At 32.9% G+C, this 22,648-nt stretch overlaps 3 protein-coding genes and 1 pseudogene across 3 annotated transcripts; 2 read left to right on the forward strand and 2 right to left on the reverse strand.

Moving 5' to 3' along the window:
• Window positions 1–1,657, reverse strand: part of LOC110419667 (indole-3-acetic acid-amido synthetase GH3.17-like) — a 4,220-nt pseudogene extending 2,563 nt beyond the window's left edge.
• On the forward strand, window positions 1,641–5,828 carry NADK3 (NAD(H) kinase 3). Its single transcript, XM_021432540.2, has 5 exons — window positions 1,641–1,790; window positions 4,060–4,305; window positions 4,434–4,514; window positions 4,926–5,077; window positions 5,160–5,828. Exons 1-5 carry the CDS (start codon window positions 1,698–1,700, stop codon window positions 5,524–5,526), a joined length of 939 nt encoding a protein of 312 aa, XP_021288215.1. The 5' UTR covers window positions 1,641–1,697; the 3' UTR covers window positions 5,527–5,828.
• A 1,734-nt stretch (window positions 5,829–7,562) lies between these two features.
• HEI10 (RING/U-box superfamily protein) lies at window positions 7,563–9,821 on the reverse strand. Its single transcript, XM_021433014.2, has 8 exons — window positions 9,752–9,821; window positions 9,555–9,627; window positions 9,152–9,197; window positions 8,949–8,979; window positions 8,466–8,721; window positions 8,197–8,363; window positions 7,777–8,044; window positions 7,563–7,697 (listed from the first exon to the last, which is right to left on the reverse strand). Exons 1-8 carry the CDS (start codon window positions 9,819–9,821, stop codon window positions 7,691–7,693), a joined length of 918 nt encoding a protein of 305 aa, XP_021288689.2. The 3' UTR covers window positions 7,563–7,690.
• Window positions 9,822–17,760: 7,939 nt separating this feature from the next.
• LZF1 (light-regulated zinc finger protein 1) lies at window positions 17,761–21,412 on the forward strand. The gene is made up of 3 exons (XM_021433047.2): window positions 17,761–18,140; window positions 19,470–19,895; window positions 20,785–21,412. The coding sequence occupies exons 1-3, from the start codon at window positions 17,958–17,960 to the stop codon at window positions 21,064–21,066; spliced, it is 891 nt and encodes a 296-aa protein (XP_021288722.1). The 5' UTR covers window positions 17,761–17,957; the 3' UTR covers window positions 21,067–21,412.
• Window positions 21,413–22,648: the final 1,236 nt, after the last annotated feature.

The following is a 22,648-nucleotide window of genomic DNA, read 5'->3' on the forward strand; positions in this document are numbered from 1 at the left end:
ATTTAATGAACCAAACTCAAAGAGACACAACCCTAAATCTTTTCAAATTGATACTCCTTTAATCACATTATTTTTGTCTCTTTTTTTTTTCACTTTAAAGGAATTTAAGAAAAAAAAAACATTGATTTTAGTGTAGATTATATTGCAATTTTAAATTCTTTTGATAAATTTAAAATATTGTTTATTAATGTCAAAAACAAAAAAAATAGTGAAAAATAAATTTAGAATACAGAAAATTAAACCTAAAATATTAAGTGTTCAAGAAAGAAAAATGGGCATAATTTTGAAACAATTAAAAAAAATTGACAAAAAAATGAGATGGATAGTATAATAAGTAAGATGATGGTCCTATAAAACCTTACTTAAAAAAATAATAATATTAATAATTTATTGAGAGGATCGAATCAAGTTAATTAGTTGCAACATAATGCCAAATTTAATGTAGCAAACTCTAAGAGATGTAAAGCGTAAAGTTCTTCAAAAATATAGCAAGGAAGAGGATGGGCTATGCTTTCTGCAGTCATACTTGAGCTATGCTTTCCTTCCGTTGGCCATGCACAGCAGAGATACTTGTATTACTGGCAGTGCCCAGTGTGTAGTGGTGGTACAAAAGCTACCACACACACTGGTGACAGTGCCAATAACCTGATCTGGTAGAAGAGAACCTGAAGCAGCTACATTGGCGTATACAACTCAATTTGCATATACCTGAGTGATCATCGACTGGCTATAACCTCCCCACTTTCAACCCAGGCAGCTTACAGACCACAAACCAGTGGAGGAGACAAGCCGTGACCAAAATCTGTACAAAAGTATAAAGCAGCCATGCAAAAGTTTAACAAATGGCTAAACAACAAGCATATGATCAATCAGAAAACCTCCTGCTACTGACTGCTGCCGGTTGCCCTTGTTGGTTGCTATTAGAGAGTGCAAGAATAGTCTAATGATTTTGTCTTTTCACTACAAACATTATGCACTAGTTTTGCAGTTTTGGTAAACGTTTAGTATATACCACCCTTTGGTTCTTTGCTTATTCTCTATCCCTTGTTCTGTTTTACTTTGAGGAACCTGCCCAAACACAAGCAGAGGAAACATTCCAGAAAATCAGATTAGTGCACTTGCATACTGTTATTTAATGTTAGACATAAATAAAATAATTATATGAATCGTCTTATCTATAACATATGTGTACATAAATAAGAAAAAAGATTTTACAGTTGGTAAAAATTTGAAAGGTCATTTGTGAAAAGATTTGAAAGGTTATTTGGATGTGAACAAAAAAAGAAGCTGCAGTAATTCAAATAGAAAGATAAAACAAAACGTATTTTATTTGTTTTATAAATATTATTTTTTAATTATTTTAAAACTAAACATAATTATTACAATATATATTATTTTATTGATGTACAATGCTTGGATACAATTATCGTAAAATTTAAAAAGTACATCAAAATGAAAAATACATAAATAAAATATTGAACTTAAAACTTTTTATCTAAGTCCAGCCTAATATGTCGATAGCAGGTCTTCAAGCCGGCCATAATGTTGAGTGGGCTTTGGGCTTAGGCCTTCAGCCTAGCCCATGGACACCTCTGGAGCGTGGTGGTCGTTGCACTTTTCCAACTGGAATTTCCAGTTTTCCAGTCCTTGACAACATTGTCAAGCTTTCTTCTTTGACACAGAAGAAGAGAAAAACAATGGCAGGAAGAAAACTTCTGTTGCTGTTGAAGCCAGTTGATGCCTATCATGCTACCCAATCGATCCCGGCCTCTCTCTTCACTAATCCTCGGGTATTATAAAACTCAACTCTCTTTTCACTCTCTCAAGTTTTCCTCTGCTTTTCTTTATTATTATTTTAACATTAGCAATCATGGTGTTTGATGAAATGTCAAAGTAATAGATTGTATTTACTTTACGTATTGTTTTCAATATTTGACAAGTTTTCGTTGTTGGGTTTGTCTTATTTTTGGTTTTCTTTCTCATTTGTTTGGCTTTCATAGCCTTGATGACAATGGCTAAACTTGAGTGTTTATTTAATCTTTAGTTGCTAATAATATGTTTATGAGAAGGTATTAGAGACGTGTTTATTGCTTGCTTCATTTCTTTTGAAGGATGAAAGCTTCTTTGCCCTGGAAACCTTCATTGATAGGCAGAAGATTTGTTGAGTTTTGTTGAATGTGGGTTGTTCTCTTTGTGCACTTTATGATTGCCAATTTACTATCAAGTATTTATGATGTCATTTTAGTTTCCAGGTAATGCTGGTAGCCTATCAAGCATTTTTAACACAACAACTAGCTTTTCTGTTAGAATTAGTCATGCCATAAGCAATGACGGAATGGCTTGCTTTAGTTTGAACTAGGCTTTTTTCCTTCGGTTTTCACTGATAACCAGGAATAGAGGAGTATGTACTCCAAACTTTCAAGCACTGTCTTCAAAGCCTACTCTTGCTCAGTGTTGTCTCTCACATCTATCGCTCAGCAATCCATTTCTCACTTCACAGTGCTTTATTAATTATCTTTTGATCCTAAACAGTTTCCTTCTTTTATTCTTTGTCATCTATCCTTTTTTCCAATTTAGGAGTGGATGGGAGGGGGTAGAAATGATTTTTCATAACAGCTGAGGTGATATAAATTTCCTCTGTGAGCTTAAAAATGAATTTCAATGACCATTGTTAAAGAGTATGAATATGTGATCGTCTACACTCTAGGATGATTGTGATTAGGTCCAATCTGTATCTCTTTTTTCCGTACTTAACTACAAGTTTCAAATCTTCTCCATCATTTCCTTTATGCTGTCTACATACATTCTTATATGGTTATGACGACCCTTGGTCATGGTGGGTGAGTAACATTATAAGTTTCTTTTATGATCTACCTTCTATCAGTCCTTGCAAGGTACCAAGATTTTAGTCCCTTAATATTTGGATAACTTTTCAGCGTAAAAGGGAGGAAATATAACACCTTTGCCACTTGTAAATTTCAATTTCAAGAATCATGAAACCATCCCTTGAGGTTTTGAAATTTTATGAACCTCTCATTGTTGTCTATATATTAACTGCCCCAGCATCAGTTGTTTGGCCATTGGTTGTCACAAATTATCTCATCTTTCTAGCTGGAAAAGTTTAGGGTAAGTGCCCAAAATCCTGCTCTTTTGCATCCTTCCCTTTTTAGTCAGCCCTCGTCATGATTACTGGTTACACCAGGTTGACAAATACTAGCTTATCAAAAAAATTGGTTGACAGATACTAGTTCCCACAAGAAGATAAATTTGCTTTCAGTTTGCAAATTAGAGAATCAATAGGTGATCCATGGCCAAGTGTGGATTTGAATATGATAATCTAAAATACAGAAAGTTTTAGTCCAAAAGCAATTATAGTCAAAAGTTTTGAGAGCCAAATTTTGGGCCTCACTTATAGAACATGCATAACCTTTTGTCTTCTTAGCCTGTCAAACCACTGGACCACTGACATATTTGTTGAATTATTCTCTCTTTTGAACTCTCTGTGGTTTCAAAGACCAAACTCAAGAACTTCTTACCGATGGTATAACAGGCTTTTGATCTCACCTAGCCTCTCAAACTTCACTTGACAGTACTTATTGATATTGTATTCTTACATAAATAATGTATCATATAATTTAAATAATTTTCCTACTTGTATAATACATTCACGTTCCATTCATGACAATGCATATATATCATGACAGAAACACACCTCGCATCATATTGTATCTCACCTAGGTTGACACCATTTCTGATAGATCTTTTGCTCCTATGGCTGACCACATGGACTCCAAGACTTACATGAACTCCAAGACTTGGATTGCCATTGCATGCATCCCCCACCCCACCGAAAGAAAAAGGGGTTTCCATTATTTGTTACTTGCATCATTCATCCATGTATGAACTACCACGTTTAAGGATCACTGAGACAAAGTAAAAGACAAAATTTTGAGGTTACTTGCTATAACTGTTTTATTTAGTTCTCTCTCTCTTTCCCACCTGACACTGGAATTAATTTCTTATTATTTACACTCACTTTTTCTCTTCATTATGTCACAGGTTTTCCATTATCTTGATAACAGATGCAAGGTGCACAAGGAGGCCGTAGACTTTTGTCAGAAAATTTTACAGAAAAAGTCAGTTGATTGGCAACCCATTTTTCGTAACGATTTATCGCAACCAATTCGTAATGTGGATTTGGTTGTTACAGTTGGTGGTGATGGGACTCTTTTGCAGGCCAGCCATTTCATGGATGACTCAGTTCCAGTTATTGGGGTAAATTCTGATCCTACTCAAGCTGAAGAGGTTAGTTCATTTTTCTGGCCAAGCTTTCAATTTGCAAGCTGTATGTCAATTGAGAAATTCTTTTTCATTTCTTGATATTGATACATCTCAGTTGGTGATGCCCGTTATTTATATTTTCTTTTGTTTAGGTTGAAGAATTCAGTAATGAGTTTGATGCTAATAGAAGCACTGGCTACTTATGTGCAGCAACCGTGAAAAACTTCGAACAAGTAAGGATGCATATATAGGGTGACAGAGAAATGACATGTTTAGGGGTAGTTTACAGGCAGAACTAATTCTTTAGTGACAAATTTGTTGTCCAATATCATTTGACTCTGGAAAGGCATAAAATTTTGTGCCTATTTAAGTTTCAGAATAAGCTTTTTACTTGTAACTTGACATTTTAAGAAGTTAAAGGGGACCTTAGGTAAAAGCAGTAGGTTCTTAACTTACATTCCTGTGCTGAATTTAAGCTTTACTATTTTCCCATGCAAAGCATATCTTCTAGAGTTCCCTTGTATTTTAGCACGATTTATTTTAACTAGCTTGGTCCTTTATACATTAGAAATGACATAGAGCATAATGTTCTTTTTTAAATAAAAGCTCTTGCTGTAGTTTTAGATGTTTGACATTTCTTTCAGGTACTGGACAGCTTTCTAGAGGGTCAGACGGTTCCTTCTAAGTTGTCAAGGATATCAGTATCTGTAAATTCAAAAGTTCTGCCTACATATGCTCTTAATGACATTCTGATTGCACACCCATGTCCTGCAACACTTTCTCGGTTCTCATTCAAGTAAGGAATTTTCATGGATATGTCAGTAACCAGTTATACATACTTTTACATGCTTTAAAATCTTCATTTTGCATTTTGGCAGAATTAAAAGGGATGACAATACATGTTCGCAATTAGTTAACTGCCGATCAAGTGGTCTCAGAGTCTCAACTGCTGCAGGATCAACAGCTGCCATGCTCTCAGCAGGAGGTTTTGCAATGCCTATTTTGTCTCAAGATCTCCAATATATGGTAAGAGAGCCTATTGCAACTGGAGGAGCCATTTCTGGCCTAATGCACGGATTAATCAAGTCAGACCAGTCCATCGATGCTGCATGGTTTTCTAAAGAGGGTTCGATATATGTTGATGGCTCTTATGTTTTCTTTACAATCCAAAGTGGCGATACCATTGAAATATCTTCTAAGGCCCCAGTTTTGCAAGTTGTTTTGCCTCCTCATTTGTTATCATAAAACTCAATGTACAGAGCTGGCAAATGCTTATCAAAAAGACCTCCAACATTTTTGAACCATGACTAAATCATCTTTCTTGTAAATGCAGAAGGGACACATAGAGAACGATGTTCCTTTTCTTCATAGTTAATTCAAATCTTTGATTCTTTGAAAGCCACAAATGTGAATTTACCCTCAAGTACTTCAGAATAACATGTGGGGTTGGGTTGGAGACCTAATGTGGACACCATGTTTAGAGCATTATGAATATTAGTAGGCTGAATTGGCAAGGTGTGGCCCTTTCTGTTAGACATTTTGGAGATAGAATGATGTTGAATCTTTGTAGTATTTGTCTGAAGTCCATATTATGCAAATATAAAGATAATGCTCTGAATATCATTTACTTTCTTTCTTCTCCTTTCTGCCTTGTGGATATTAAACATAGCAGCATATGAGTGTAGCTTTAAGGGAAGAGAACAAAAGAAACTACCCTTACCCTGCAAAACGGGATTATGTTTCTAACATGTACCCTGACTTTAAAGCCTCTTCACGTGAGTTACCACACCTTGCCATGTGAGTTTTAACTCAGAAACCTTTTGTTCCTTCTTTTATCAATTGGTTTCTTTCCAGTTGGAAGATTCTTCTTTCAGATGCACAATTATTTCAACTTTGAAGGAACTCATCCTCCATTGTATCAACATTCTAGAAGAAAATTTAGTGATAATCTGAACTTCCTGCCACAGGAGGAAGAAGTATATAGCAATTTTATTGTTTAATTTTTCAGTTTTATGGGGAATTTCAGGCTCAAGTATAAGCTAAAACCGGAATTCTAAAGATCTTCAACAGTACTTACAATCATAACTCATAAGGTTTACATTCTCGACATTGAGTTGTCAGAAGAATGATCTAATTTAGATTTTGACCTAAAGGATAATGTACCCCAAAAATTGTTTACATAAATAATACTTTGCTAATTGTAAACATAAATTATCTTCCTGAGATATTTTGAGGGCAGCAATTACCTTTTACTTTTTGGGCAACTGGCTGGCTCCACTTTTTGATTTTTTTGGAATGTCTTTGTCTTATACTTTGGTCACTAATCAAAGCATAAAATCAAATTCTTGTCATCAACCAAAACAGAAGAAAAAGTCTCATTGCCGAAGCAGGAGTTTTCTTCTGTCGGGACAAGGCTCCTAAAGGGCGACAAATCTATGTCCCACGCACACATCTCAGGTAGTCCAAATCAAACACTAAGGAGACTTCTAACACTAGCCACAAAAAGAAAAAGCATGCTAAATAAGTACGCAAATACATGAAGTTGACTTCCCAAGAAACCTCCCAGACGAGGGGCCTAACCATTATCCACTCAGAAAACTTGAAAATGTCTTACTTAGAGATATTTTGCATATGGATAATAATGGATAATTAAATCCTTAACCAAAAAATGAAAATGATTTTTCTAATTTGGAAGCTACCATCTTAGGGGTCTCAATCTGCCAGCAATTTCCAGCTATATGTTTGATAGAAAAGGAAATTGTTCCATTCACAGGCATGGTCTGAGAAAAGGGTATAGTGCCTAGCCATACATTTCATCACAATAGCACAATTTTCCAAGCAAAAAGATCTTACCTTCATCAACTGAAACAGTACCTTGAGATAGAGCTTGCATGAATGTTGCTTTAAGGGGCAAACTCTTCAGGAGGGTTCCATTCCTTAGAAAAATCAATCAAGGACATAAAGTGGCAATCATGAACAAGATGAATACTACATGGTCCTGTTATATATCCACATACCTTTGAAATTTGGCAATGACAATGAGGTACCAATGTTTTTCTTTTTCCAAGTTCATGCTCCCACACAATGGTTTAATTGACTTTGCCATATATATTTTTTTCTCTTTTTACTGTCAAACAAAAAGCTAATTATAGAACGTAAAGTTTCTTTAACACTGCATGTCCATCAAATTCTACATCTATTTGATGTCGGCAGCTGCTTCATCCACACAAAGTTATCATGAAAGTCGGCATAGCAAAAAAAAAAAAAAGAACGGTGCAATTCTTTACATTTGTGATTCTGACACGTGCATTGCTGCTGTTTTGGTTCATTGCTTTGTTCTTAGACTATGATCAAAGTAACCTTATCAGTATGACTAGTCTAGCCGAGGATAAGCTCATGACTTTGGAATCTACAATCTGGAAAATGAAGATTTCGTTAAAATTCAGCAAATGAGCAGGAAAGTAAATTAAGCATACCTATATTTTTTCTGCTTACGTAAACATTTGAGTGCGATTACGAGAAAGCTGAGGCCGCTTTATAGGAGAGATTATCAGGTTCCTTAGTGTCATTGCCGGGTTAACTCCACCAGCTCCAAAAGCAGGGTGAGCACCTCCCCTTCTATTCCCAACATCAACCGGAATGGCTGCTTGTTTTGCTGGTGAGCCACCAGATATGTCAAAATGACCAGAGTTTGAACTATTCTGTCTTGCAGGCCATACATCCTCTCGCGGTCCTGGAGTTTTGGGGGAAAAGATCGACCAATCTGCAACAAATAAGTTAACTGGCTTGGGAAATAATTAAAAAAACTGACTTACTAGGCAGCTGACTCAAATCATGTTGTAGCAGGATCCAAGTAAAAATATTAAAACTTTGTCAGTTATTATTATACGGAAATATAAAAGAGAACATAACTACCCCTTCGTATAGGGTCTCTGCCATCCATCATGTTAGCAGCTGGATTTGAGAATAAGTCAGCCTCATTTCTAACATAGAAATTATTTGAAGGTTGGCTTGCCGACCGTTTCATTGACTCATAGTCACTCCTTAACTGATCATACAATTCATCAAGCTTTCTCTTCTGCCTGATATTTTGGATATATGCAAAATATAGCAGGGTTAAAGAAGCATAAAATAAACTTTGGGATACAGAACTAACGAGTTCAAAGAGAAAAAAACAGACTGGCCTTGATTTCTCAGAAAACTTTTCTTGGAGCTCTTGCTTATCTTTTGACAAACTCTCAATTTCCTGCTCCATCATCTGACACCTCTTGGCCATTTTCTGATATGCAGTATGCACCTGCTCCAGTTTCTCTGAGAACTTTTCCTGCATTGCCTCGCATTTCTGACGGCACTGAGCTACAATTCTGTTCATCTTGTACTGCATTTCTAATTCCTTTTGCCCAATGTAAAACATCACACTTCTGTATGCACTCTTCATCACTAAATTCGCTAAGGAAATGCATGTCTGAAAGGTTTATTGTCATAGAACAGAATACATTCTCTCTCTTAATAGCAAACTCTTTCAAATGAAACAGAACATCAAAAACAACGAACGAGATCCTCTTCTTATTCTATTTTGGTAGCTCTCTAGTGTCTGATACAGTGAGGTTTCAGAACAAAAAAACCACATAAATGGAAAATCACATGGTCTAGATTATGAAGGATACATATCTGCGGAGACACGCCAGCCATTGCCATCTGCAATAAAATGCATGATGTTAGTGAGCAGCAAAACAATTAGATAAATAACAAAGCAGCACCACAATGGAAGGCAAAGAAAAACTAGAGCATGGTGTAGATTTAACTAGGGAGATGTTTTAATCAGTAAAAACAAGCTGTATGCAATAATCCAAGTGAAGCATTTGCTTACATTTATCCATTCATCATTTGGGTTGATATCCACAGGTTTCATAAGACTGAGAATCAAAATTCCCATATGAGTTGAGTAGAATTGAGATTAATAAGATATAACATACAAGTGAGTAAAAGTAAAAGCGGTGCAGAACAATCCTAACCCTGGTGCTTGATAACAAATTAACGACAACAGTCACCTATATATTCTGTAAGCAGTCTACAAATTAGTGAAAAGAGGAAAGAAAAGTCTAAGACAGACCATCATTGCCAAATAACTATATTTTTTCATTTAGAATCAGGTCATTATTAAGATATTATAAACATCCAATTTCTTTTTTGTTTTCATTTTATTGTGACACCTAATGCCTTAGTTTTAGAAAGCATTGCAAAGACCAACATCCACCAGATAAAATTCTTACCTCTTAGAGAGAACTTGATCACAAATGGGACAAGCTGCATCATTGCTAAGAATCTTGCTCGCATCTTCAGTGCCTATTTACAATGTCAAGGAATCTTGGCAATGTACCTACTATTTCTTTATCCTAAACAATGGAAAGAAACAGATATAAAATGTATACATGCTGCAATGGCAGAATAAAGAAATGCATTAGGATACACAAGAGGTGACCACAGGTTGTGGAAATGGCTCGCCCTTCTAATTCACGCCAGCATGCGTTGCATCTCATCTCAATTGATAGTATTTGTCTATACAGAAACTATATCTGCATATCACAACCAACCATCAGGGCAAGATTCTGTAGGAGTATGTACTCCTGTATACAGTTTCAAGTCAATGAATGCCCCAGCTTGTTGTTTCATGAATTAAAGGAACAAAGCTTTGGCCCCAGTAAGAGGAACTTCATGGTGTTAACCAATAGAATCTTATGTTCTGTTTGGTTGTCATTTTTGCTTCCTAAGAAGTAAGATGTTGCTATAAAATAAATAAGCAAAAGTCTTGAATGAAAAATCCTAGTAATTGATCTAAAAATGAAAATAAACCTAACTGCACTTCTTATTACAAAAGTAAAATCATGCATTCTGTTGTTCACAATATTTTTCATTTTTGTTTTAAATTATTTAAATATTTTTCAGGCTTTTGTTCTCAGAGAAAGTTATAAACAAATAGGATAAGAACCAGAAATTGAATCATTGCATAATTTTTAAAATTTCGGGAAATTTGTAGGGAAAATTCAATATTCTAACCTGTCCAGCCATATTTTTGAATAAGTGATTCAGAAATTATTCATAATCAGGTTTTGATAATATATCATCGGATTTTAGGAGAAAAACCGTGAAAACCTTATAAATTCGCGGAGTAATTAATCAGGAAGACTAACATTTGTTTTGATCTCGATTCTGATATTACTATGAGGCCCGATCAAATCAACGGAAGTTATAATTTTATGAGCTTCCAAACAAGGAAAAAGAAAACTTATAGTTCGAGATTTCAAACTTTTCTTTTTCGTCTTCCCAAATTTTCTTTGCAACCAAACAGACTTATAATTACCGTTTTATCAGAAAGTTGACCGGATATTCCTCACAAAACCTCAGATTCTCTAGCTTGATCAAATCCCTACAAATGAACAGATCATAAATGAAGAAAAATTAAAAAAAATGGAAAAAAAAAGAGATGAAACGGAGAACAGAGGAAGAAATCGAGAAAGCAACAAAAGAAAAGTTAAAATCGGAGAAGCATTTGCTTCACCTTCAAATTTCCTGACTATTTTTCAGAGGAAAATGAGCCTCTTTTTCGCTTTTATTCTGTGTTCGTGAAAGCTCTGAGAGGAAGATATGAACTTTGGCGCGAACTCTTCTATTTAAAACTACTAGAGTTTTTGAATATTCGAATAAGCTCGCTAACGGTTGAAATTACGCAAATAGGATCAAATGTATGAGAAACGGGGAACTTGAATAGGGTAAAAGGGTAAAATTAATTACCTTTAGTCTAGTGCGAATAACCAAGTAAGAATGCAACCATTGGAACTAGAGCCGTATATTACTCTTTCAAAAACTTTCTATTCTTTAAACCTCTATTAGCATAATACTTTTAAGTAAGAGTGATTAATTTTTAAATTAATTTTTAAATTAATTTTTAATATTTTCTATTTTTTAAAAAAATACAAAGAAGAGACATTTTTTACCCAATTCAGTGAGGAAAAATTAAAATTTACAATTAATTTTGAATTATTATATTATATCATATTAAATGACAATGGGTTTTGAGCAAAAGGTCGTTGAACATATATTTCAACCCTTGTAATTGCAATTTTAATGCATAGGTCTGCCTCCACAGATATTAAGAAGCAGCAGTGATTTAATAGTCTTTTCTAATCTAACAGGTTGTGGCTTATAAATTTTTAATGTAGGCAATGAATTAAAAATGAGTGAGTACACTCACTATATATAATTAAGTCAACTTCATTCCTTTCTCCTAAGCAAATTTATATACACATATTAAAATAGATTATTGATAAACAATGTGCATTGATTTATCTAAATAAATCCAAAATTATACTTAAACCAAAAAAACAATAATAACAAATGGACATTTTAGCCATCAAGTTTTTTCAAAATGTTACTTCTAGGCTTATTGAACTTTTATTTTTAGAAATCAAGCTACTTGAAAATTTATTTTAGTACTAATGACTTATTTACATTTTAAACTTCGTTCAATTAGAAATTATGTTATGTAAGAAAATAAAAAATTATAATATAAAAACAATGAATCTATTAAGAATTATACATCGAATATATATTTTTTAATGAGTTTGTGTTTTTCTTCTTCTCCAAAATAAATACTTGATGATTTAATTTTATAAAATTAAATTGAATGATTTAAAGTAACGTAATGGTTAAAATGTGTATTATTCTCAAAAACAAAATTAAAAAATTGATAATTGAGGTTTATCAAGCTTATTTTAGATTAGAGAGTTTCGAAAGTATCGTGCACAATGTGATCTGATTCTTCATTATTTTTTGATCCATTACTTTTTAATTCATAAGTAAGACTTTCACATTCATGGAGTTTTGAACAAAAAAGTAACGGAGGGAAGTTCAGTCCCGTGTGGTGGGGGCTCCTCATTGCACCACACGCCTATTCTCCACTACACACTGCAATGGAGAAGGTAGGAATTACGACAGATGACTAGATTGGTTGGTCTAAATTATTGTTTAATTTTATTTTATGTTATAACTTTTATTAAATATAAGTTGCCACACCCTAAATCTTAGTCTTGGCTTGACCTAATAATTTTATATATGACACGATAACAAGACAAAAAGTTAAATAAATTTTAATTTAAAATAATAATCGTATTTTGTTCATTAAATATATAAAAATTTTATGTCTTAAATATATTAAATTTGCTTAATTTGTTTAAAACATGTTTAGTTAATTATGTTATTGTAAATCTAAATTTATTTGTTATTAATTTAATTAATTGTGTAAACATATCTACCAATACATTATTGACCCAATTATGAACCTTTTAAACCCCATATAAATACTTTGTATTATTATGGTTGATGATGATCGTGATGGATTTTATTATTGATCGATAATGGTAGTGAATTTTATTATACTTTATGGATATTATTATTTTGTTATAATTATTTTCATGATTATTAGTTTTAAATTTAAATAATAAAGTTATATTTCATTTGTAATTGTATACATTTTAATTTAATCATGTTAATCTTTTTGTATGGATCATGGCTATCATGTTAATCATATTTATTGTGTAAAATAGACATTTAAATCTAGTTATTTTAATCATTTAAAAGAGTTAAAAAATTTAATTCGATTCATTTAACAAATGTGTTAGGCATATTGTATCATTTTACACGCTTAATAAACGTTTCCTTATTTGTGTTTAGAAATTATGGTGTATTCATATTTATTTGTATAACTATTAATATAATATATTTACACGAAACAGTCAAAATACACAAACACGAACTATTACATTTAATTGCGACAATGCCACACACTCATGAGGTGACCATTGGGAGCATGTAATGTTAAAATAAATCTTCCAACTACATCATTTATTCTAAATGAAGTACCTCAAAGTCTATTAAAGTCAAGCTAAAATGTTGAAGGCTAAAATAAATCTTCCAACTACATCATTTATCCTGAATAAAGTACCTCAAAGTCTATTAAAGCCAAGCTAAAATGTTGATAAAGTCTATAAACAAAAACTCTTAAAACCAAAATCCATAATAACCATAAAATATAACCTAATTAAATCTCTAAATCTAACCCCAAATAATATCCTTTTAAATGCACACTCTTTCTAAATGCATTAATCCCTAATATTCATTTTTTGGTATCCAAAAAAATGTTATTAAAAGAATGAGCTCAACAGTCCATGTAACAAGAATATCTAACTAGCTGGATCAAGTCTAATAAATAAAACAATACTTTAAAATCACAATTTGAAATTCATGATATTTTATAAATTAATCACAATTAAACTGATAATTGGAAAACGGTATGATTTATAAACATTCCAAAATAATTATTTTTGTTCTCTTTTGCTTATATCGGAATGCATAATCCCATCAAATTATTTCAAATTCAAAATAATTACAATTTCATATTTGAAATTAAATTGAAAAAACAATTATATTTACTCAAAGCAATTAATCATCTGATCACCATAATATAAATACTTTATCAAAATAGTTTTTAAATAATAATTTTCCACTTCTCGCCTAAATGGCGAATGTTGAACCCATGATTAGATGGCTAGATGGGCAACTCTCTTTGTATTGTTTAGTTTTACTTTATGTTGTTATTATTTTAATTGTGTTGTATAAGCATATAATATTAATAGTTATATGAATAAATACGAGTATAATATGATTAACTAATTATGTCAGAATTCGAAAAAAGCAAACAGACCCATGATTAGATGACTAGATGGGTAAGTTTTTTTGTATTGTTCAATTTTATTTTGTGTTATTAATATCTTAATCATATTATATAAACATATAATATTAATAATTATATAAATAAATATGAGCATAACACGATTGATGAATAGTGTTAGAATTTGAAAACCGTATACGGACTCATAATTAGATGCCTAGATGGGCAGGTCTCTCTGTATTGTTTGATTTTATATTATGTTATTACTTTGTACAAGGTTAGGCAGCAAGTTAAATGTATTATAATTGCAAGATGGACAACACACTTCAAACGCGGCGTACGGGGATGCTAAACAATCAGATTTTTGCATTTTCTGGTATCATTCTTTAATTTTCAACCACAACAAATACGAAATCAGTGGTACGTGAATTCATTTTATTATTGCAATAAAGGAGTTGAAAACAAGGGTCGATGGTATAAAAGGCTAAACTTAGGAGTTTTTTTTTTCAAAAATGCTCCTTAAATATAAAGTATTTTTGAAAATAGCTCTCTTAATAATTTTAATTAATTTTAGTTAAGAGAAATTAATTTTATATAAAATTATTTTTAATGAAACTGACCCATATGTTTAGGTCTGTGTCTCAAATCGATTCATATTTTCTAAACTTTTTTCGTCAAATTATTCATTTCTGGAGTATTCTTTATTAAAAAAAAAAACAAACCTTTAAGTATTTTAGGCATTTTGAAGTAATTTTTTATACATGAAGAAAATGTTTTGAACGTTTTGAGCATTTTTAAGTATTTTGAAGTAATTTTTGATACATGAAGAAAAATCTTTAAGTATTTTAAGCATTTTTCATTAAGTAGATATATTAGTTGATTATGTTGTTAAATGGAATATGATGTATTGTTTGAAATTGTTGATTTTGTTAAATAAAATTTCGTAATTTTGGTAGCTTTTAAGTATTGCATAACCAGTTTTAAGTATTGCGTTACTAATTTATAGGCATTGCATGATCGAATTGTAGGTATTGCGTAATTGATTGATATAGCATTGCATGATTGATTAATAAGGGATTGCATAACTAGTTAATAAGGTATTGTATGGCTAGTTTTTAGATGTGACTTAGGCATTGCAATACTTAAAAACTAGAGACACAATGCTTAAAAATTAGTCTTGCAATATCTAAAAATTAATGACACAATGCCTAAAATCAATAATACAATATCTAATAACTAATTGATTTGCCTACTCGCAATTAAGTTTAAGTTGCCAAAGTAGTGTTCTAATTTAAAAACATGTCTAATCAATTTCAACCCCTCAAATTTTAGATTCTATGAATAAATTAATAAACCAAAAAACCTAAAATACGTATCTTAATGTTATCTCTACTCTTTGGATGACGAAAAAGAGTTAGATGGTGAGATAGACAATATTTGACAAGTAAGAGAAATCGGGTCTTAATTTTGAAATTTTTGTTTGGATGACGGAATGGAGAAAATCGAAACTATTCTAAATTGACTGAAATGGTTTAAAAGGTATTATTGTCAAGTCATGTCAAAAATTGATTAAAAATAGTTAAAATTATAATGAAGGATATTTTTGAATTGAGTTTATAAAGAAAGTTCAATTTTCTCTAAAATTAAACTCCTTCACTGTAATAATTTAAAAGAATTGAGACCTTAAGTTTCAAACCCTTTTAAAAAGGAATAATGATTGGTAAGAAAATATCGGGTATTAAATTAAATTTTTCAAAATTTGCCTAAGTTTAATTGAATAATGTTATACCCAAAAAAAGGTTAAATTGGATATTAAGTATATACAAATTTTCATGGTAAAAAAAAGAGAGTCAAATTAGATTTTTACTAGTATTACATTTGGAAATAAATAACTTTTGAGTGATACTTGTAGTGATTAATATATTTTAAAAGATATGAAGTCGTGGGTTACAAAATACAAACCACTCATCTTTCTTTATAAGTTAACAATCCTTTGGGAATGTGAGGTATAAATCATTTGATTTCAGATTTTTTCTCAAAAATTACTAAAATGCTATACCTAATGATACATTTTGTAAATCATTAATTTTTTTTATTCGAGAAGTAGGAAATTCAAGTTTGATTCTTTGAATAATGATTATATACACAAATCATTAATAAGTCAAATGTTTACGTATATAATTATGATGTCCTATCTCACATTGGATATCTAATCACTTGAATTTAAGCTTTTTTGAATACTTATAAAACAAGTTTCTATATTAGTGGTGTTTGATATCAAGTCGTTACAATTGATATGTGAACATGTATCAATTTAATATAAATTTTCATATTGTGTTGTTAAGATCTTAATTTTATAAAATAGATATTGATTGTGATTTGATGTGTAGTTTTGATGTTAGTTTAAATTCAATGGTACAGGTTGATGCCACGACTCGTGATCTTTCAACTTAAAAACGAACATAATTTGAAATTATCAAATAATCCGACTTGAAATAATATTATCCACACTTTGTAACAAAAAAACATAAAAATCTTATCTACTTAAACTGCGACAACCAATTATATTGCGCAATTGATAAACCATAATTGAAGCACTTTTCCCCAAATTTAGGAGAGAGAAACAAGGTTAGGGTTGTTGAGGAACATAATGTTGAACAATGAACAACGAATGAAATAAATTTCAACGTTTGCATTGACTGAAATTGTCATCCAAATACTGGAGATGCAGAGTAATTTATGGAATTTTCCTTGGGCCCACACTTCATTGTCACCGCCACGGTTCGTGTATCACGGATTTCTCCAAACGCCGTCGTTTCAAGTGCTTAGAGTAACCGCAGGCAATGCGCAGAGCTTCTGCAATCATCAGCCGCAATTCAAATGATATGTATTCCGTATAATATTAAAAATATTTAATAAAATTTTAAAATAATTAAACAGATGTATGATAAATGATAATTTCATTCGTAGTATTTATTTATTATACTTAATAAAGACATTTTTTGGTAGTTTATCTTTTTTTCTTGTTTTTACTATTAAATTATAAGCTAATTTCTTTAAAATTTTTGTAAGGTAAAATTATAGCTTGTTAAAATATATATAATTAAAATAATATAGAAGGTTCAATAATTTGTTTATATAAATTATTGTTATTATATAATATGTTTAATTAGATTTTTTTATGATAATTCTACATAAAAAGAAGAGAGGGTTAAGAACCTTTTTATGGTTAATTAGAATTGACTTTATATTTTTTTTTTCACAAAATAGCACTTTATATTACTATTAAGAACATTAAGTAAGAAAACCAATAAATCAAAATTTGGTTTACCTTTTAATTAATCATGAAATAGTAAATTTTTTAATATTTGAAAAAATTACTTTTGATTTGCACAAAATAAAAGTTGCAATTTTTTTAATTTACGAAAGAAAAAAGACTCCTTAAAATAATTTTTCTTCATATTTTTATTTTAAATATTGATGTTGGCCTTTTTTTTTTCTACATTTATGTGTAATTTTTTAAAACATTTTTTTCTATAAAAATTCAATTTGGATAAAAAAAAGGTAGCAAAAAAAAAAGGTCTAGTAACTTTATTTTTACCGGTCGGAGCCCGACAGAGCCAGGGAGGCGGTCTGGTCTCCCGAGTCAAGGACACAATCCGAAATCTGCCACGTGTACCTTCCTCAAATCATAGCCTCAAAAAATATCCTTCCAACCTCCCCGCCCCTTATAAAAGCCAACCAAACCAAATATTAAAGAATATCGAAAAATCAAACTCAGAAATTATTAAAAAAAAGGGAAAAAGAAAAAGAAAAAGGGAAGAATCCGTTCATTGGCCTCTCTTTTCTCCCTCCTCTCTTAAACCAGAAATAAACCCTTCTCTCTTAAAAGGAGGAAAAAAAAAGCTGAAAATTTGTGAAAATTGTAATTTTGTTAAGAGAGAGAGAGATGAAGATTCAGTGCAACGTGTGCGAGGCGGCGGAGGCGAAGGTGCTGTGCTGCGCGGACGAGGCGGCGCTGTGTTGGGCGTGCGACGAGAAGGTCCACGCTGCTAACAAGTTGGCCAGCAAGCACCAGCGAGTCCCGCTCTCTTCTTCGTCTTCTCAGATGCCTAAATGTGACATTTGTCAGGTACTTTCCAATCAAGAAAAGAAAATTTAAAGAACCTTCTTTTATTTTTTATTTGTGGAATTTATGTTGTTTTGAGGTCAAAGTTTTTAGGTAAAAGGTAAGGTGAAATTTGGATTTATTTTCAAATTTTAAGTGGAATTGGCTTAGTGAATAAGGAAAATTAAGGGAAAACAAAGAGTGTCTGTGAGAGAAATGAGAAACTGAATTAGGGGAAAACATTTTGTGTTTTGTATCTTCACTTTGATCAAATTAAGAAATGATTGCAAAGTTTTGATTTCTTGGCAAATGAATTAGGTTCTGTTTTGGTTGTTGCTTTTATTACTTACTACTTTTTGTTTTTAATTGCTATTTTTTGGACTATTTTTAATTGCTTTATTCTCCCTTTGAAAGTTGCTAAAGAATCCTAAGCGACTAGTAAAAAACGAATTTATAGTTGATTAAAAATAAATCAATGATTAAAATGTAACATTTAGTTTATGTAAAATTAAAAGTATGTATTTAATTTTTAATTCTTCAGATATGTAAATTGTTTTTGGCTTCTGGGGAAGCAAACGCAAGTACCGAAAGCAACAACCAAAGGTTACCTGGTGAGGTTTGCAATCTTAGGTTATATTTTTATTATGGTTCTAAAAATGAACACGGCTATTGCTGGAGCCCATTTTCCTTGTGATCTGTCTGTTGCTACATTGGACATTATTGCCCTGAAACTCTAACTTTGACGTGTACCACAATTATTGTGGTAGCTGGCTTCTTAATCAAAACAAATAGCTCTTCACTGATGATTTTGTCTCAAATTTGTGATGTTCCTTTGCATCTATATGAACTTGCAATGCTTTTGGCTGTTTTTGCTTTCTATCTATTAGAACTTGTGCTGCTACACTTCGTTTTCTTATGTTGTGTGATGGTGCTTCCTGACTATTTGAGAGTGACCTTAGACAGTATTCCCTTTTGTAGCTGAGGAAGCTCATTAGGGAAAAGAAAGAGGAGTTGCCAAGCAACTGCGATCCATTTTCAGGAGTCACTAAAGACTCAGAAGAAGCAGCCTTTAACATGATATGTAGGAAAGAGAATTAAATGATGTCTTATGCAAAACTTGGTGCATTTTAATGCAATCCAATTGCTGATGTTGTTCATTGAAATTTAGTATCTTTTTAACCAAGATGTAGAAGGATGGGGAGAAATATGGTGTTTCTGGAATTGAGTTTTGGAGGGTTGAGTTTCAAACAAATTGATTTTGTGGCTTAGTTGTCATCTCATGGTTTTGTTGTTTTGGAATAAGCCCTCCCTATTATGATCAATTAATGTTGACGAATTAACCTTTTTTGACAGGAAACATCTGGATTGTTCTTTTGTTTGCAAGATCGAGCTTTACTCTGCCGAAAATGTGATCTTGCTATACATACAGCAAATACGTATGTGTCTGGTCATCAGAGATTTCTGCTTACTGGAGTAAAAGTTGGTCTTGAAACAACAGACCCTGGTGCATCTTCTTCCAATGTCCAATCAGCCTCTAATGAAAAGACCTCAGAAACTAAATCTAATTCTACATCTAGAAGGGGGACTCCAATGGCATTTACTGGTGGACAGAATGAGGTTCTACCGGCAAATGCTGGAGTTGGGAACAGTGTGCCGACTCAAGTGTTGTATGCTGGGGGTTCTGCAGCTGGAAGCATTCAATCATGGCAAATGGATGATTTATTTGGGCTAACTGACTTTAATCAAAGCTATGGTTACATGGATAATGTGTCATCTAAGGTATGCTTATAGTTGTGGTTTTTATGCTTTGTATATTGTAGTTCCCATTTGGTGTGGATGCCACCCATCTTCTTAACATTCTACCATCTTTCTAATGATGATTTGTGTTTTTCTGAAGGTATACATAGTTCTTTTTACTAGGGTGGTAATTAAGTAATCCCACATCAGACATCCTTCTACACTGGGGGTTAGCTTATAGTTGTGGTCTGACCTTGCCATGGTAAAGTTGGTTGTTACATGGCATCGAATGAAGAACTAAGCTTTAATCTATTGGTCACACAGTCAACTATTCTATTTGGTACCTATTTTTGCGAAGTTAACTAGTTCTGTCTTTACCTGTTAGGTTTGGCGTGTGCTGGTTCTTAGTTCTTACTATTTTGGCTCTTTTAAAATGGAGAAGTCTATGCATCTTGATCATTGATGTACTCTCAATTTTCCTAGTTTGGATTTGGTATTATTAAGTTGCAGTGTGAAGTATGGTGGGAGAGAGGAGAGACTCTGGCTATAGAGTTTGGCAGGGTGCCTTCCATTCTCAACACATACACGCCACTTTTTTCTTATTCTCTGTCCTTACTCAGAACCTTATACGTAGACTGAATAGAAATTTAGCAACCATTGAGCCAGAAGTCTTTAAACTTACTGCTATTGGAGGATTAAATGTTTTTGGCAGAACATATGGAAGAAGAAAATTTAAGTTGTATGAAAATTTTCTTTGAAAAGAAACAAACAGTACTTTTTTTGATCATGTTATACTAATTGTTAGCTATATGAGTAAATTAAGCTATACAGTGTGGTCATGTGAGTTCTATTGTTCTAGTACTATATATCTTTTAAAAGGTCTGCTTTATGCCGCTAAGAATTCTGGATTACTTTTGCTGGATTCTGCCAGGCTGATAGCGGCAAGCGTGGAGATTCTGACAGCTCCTCAGTCTTGAGATCTGCTGAGGAAGAGGTTGATGATGATGAGTGCTTGGGTCAGGTGCCAGAGTCCTCTTGTGCAGTACCGCAAGTGCCTTCGCCACCTACAGCCTCAGGGCTATATTGGCCAAAAGATTCTCACAATCAATCTGATGGTGTGGTTTTTGTGCCTGACATATGCAGCTCAATTGTGAAAAATCCTTTCCATTCTCGGTATCGTGGCTTCCCTCCAAAACGCCAGCGACAAATTTAGAATCATCTTCTAAAGTTTTTTGCACAAGTTAAGTCTTTCAACAGTTTCAGATCCACCTTGTCAGGTGTGTTTTTAGCCTATTATGTATGTAGGTCTCTGTCCTTCCAAGTACCTATTGTGGCTTGAGCTACTTGCTTCCGGTTTGGGCTAAGCCACATTTTTCAATGTAGATTCTTCTCATTCTGCAGTTGCTATTTGGGTTGATAAGGTAAAACCGAAGCAGAAAAGGTGTACTAGAAAAAGCTTGTTAATTGAAGGAGTTAGTATTGTTTCTGTTAACAGCTTGTATTTCTTCATGATTCACAATATAACCTTGACCAACTTAATTGGTATCTGTGTTATAAAATTCAGACAGCCTGTTTGAATTTTCCATTATTTGTATGATCTTGGCAAAAAGCAGTGAGATCTTTTTACTGTTTCTGGTTTAACCTTCGATGGTGATCTGCTATCTGGAACTGGAATTAGTGATGATTACCACAAGACCACGGTGTTCAACCATGTCTACTGAAAATTGCTATGTTGTGTTTGAAGATCTAGAGTAGGCTATGTTGAGCACTATAACAAACAGTTCTCTTTTATATTTTTCCTATGATGTGTGCACTGTATTATGAATGCCCAGTGTGCATCACGGCACATAATTGTTATTATGGTGATAGTATCTGTTCATATTTGTGTCTTGGAACATATGCGTCGCATTTGTCTGTGATATTTTGACTTGTTCTTTATTGTTAAGATGTTATGTTTTGACTTTCAAGATGTTTGCTTCAAAATACCTGCTCCTTTTGCATGTGACTTGCTGGTGGATGTTGTGTGATCGTGCTTGCTAAGCTGATCTTGTACGATCCCTTTGTCTTGAAGATAAAGAAAAAGTCTTGCTAGAGATATCAATCGTGAAGCCTCACGAGGAAACTTCTTTTTTTCTCCGAAGTCTAAACCAGGATTTGTGTGCTGTGGCTTCAAAGTTGGACCATAAGCCACCCCTGGACAAGTATCTTTGTAGCTGATTGGGTGCAGCAGAGTTAGAAATCAGAAGAGTCACAAGGCTTGAAACTTTGTTCCGAGGAGGCTTTTGAGATACTGACAACTTGAAATCATGTTGCATGTGATCTCTATTACTTTTCTCTGGCGTTCCTGTTTTAATTGCGATCACAAAACAGGAGGCTTATTACTTAAATTAAAGTTCACACGATCTGGCTTCGGACTAGTGTCACGAAAAAAGTGCCTCTATCTCACATTGGACGAAGAAAGTGCCTCTATCTCACATTGGACAGGAACGGGAGGTCTTGAGCTCTTTAAAAACGGGTGTGCTGCATAAGCGCGTTTATGAGGGAAAGAGTAATGACCCTGTGACAAGTGGTATCAGATCAGATCGGATCTCGTCTGACTCATGCCAAAACTCCCGGGCCCAGGAGGACTCAGGCTAGGCAAGGTGGCCGACGGCAACAAAGACGTTGCCGGAATCGGGTGGGAGAGAGTGTCACGAGAAAAGTACCTCTATCCCACATCGGACAAGAACGAGAGGTTTTGAACTCTTTAAAAGCGGGTTTGTTGCACACCCCTATAAGTTGAAAAATACTGATCC

The sequence above is a fragment of the Theobroma umbraticum genome, unplaced genomic scaffold (genome assembly GCF_002168275.2).
Source record: "Theobroma umbraticum cultivar Fairchild unplaced genomic scaffold, ASM216827v3 scaffold_67.0, whole genome shotgun sequence".
NCBI lineage: Eukaryota > Viridiplantae > Streptophyta > Magnoliopsida > Malvales > Malvaceae > Theobroma > Theobroma umbraticum.

What these genes read in the sequence shown, in the direction of transcription:
- NADK3 (XM_021432540.2), top strand. Translation starts at nt 1,698, where the DNA reads ATGGCAGGAAGAAAACTTCTGTTGCTGTTGAAGCCAGTTGATGCCTAT. An exon ending in ATCCTACTCAAGCTGAAGAG is followed by an intron (nt 4,306 to 4,433) that starts GTTAGTTCATTT and finishes TCTTTTGTTTAG; the next exon opens with GTTGAAGAATTCAGTAATGA. An exon ending in CTTTCTCGGTTCTCATTCAA is followed by an intron (nt 5,078 to 5,159) that starts GTAAGGAATTTT and finishes GCATTTTGGCAG; the next exon opens with AATTAAAAGGGATGACAATA.
- HEI10 (XM_021433014.2), bottom strand. Translation starts at nt 9,821, where the DNA reads ATGAGATGCAACGCATGCTGGCGTGAATTAGAAGGGCGAGCCATTTCC. An exon ending in GATCAAGTTCTCTCTAAGAG is followed by an intron (nt 9,198 to 9,554) that starts GTAAGAATTTTA and finishes TTTGATTCTCAG; the next exon opens with TCTTATGAAACCTGTGGATA. An exon ending in CAAATGATGAATGGATAAAT is followed by an intron (nt 8,980 to 9,151) that starts GTAAGCAAATGC and finishes ATTTTATTGCAG; the next exon opens with ATGGCAATGGCTGGCGTGTC.
- LZF1 (XM_021433047.2), top strand. Translation starts at nt 17,958, where the DNA reads ATGAAGATTCAGTGCAACGTGTGCGAGGCGGCGGAGGCGAAGGTGCTG. An exon ending in CTAAATGTGACATTTGTCAG is followed by an intron (nt 18,141 to 19,469) that starts GTACTTTCCAAT and finishes CTTTTTTGACAG; the next exon opens with GAAACATCTGGATTGTTCTT. An exon ending in TGGATAATGTGTCATCTAAG is followed by an intron (nt 19,896 to 20,784) that starts GTATGCTTATAG and finishes GGATTCTGCCAG; the next exon opens with GCTGATAGCGGCAAGCGTGG.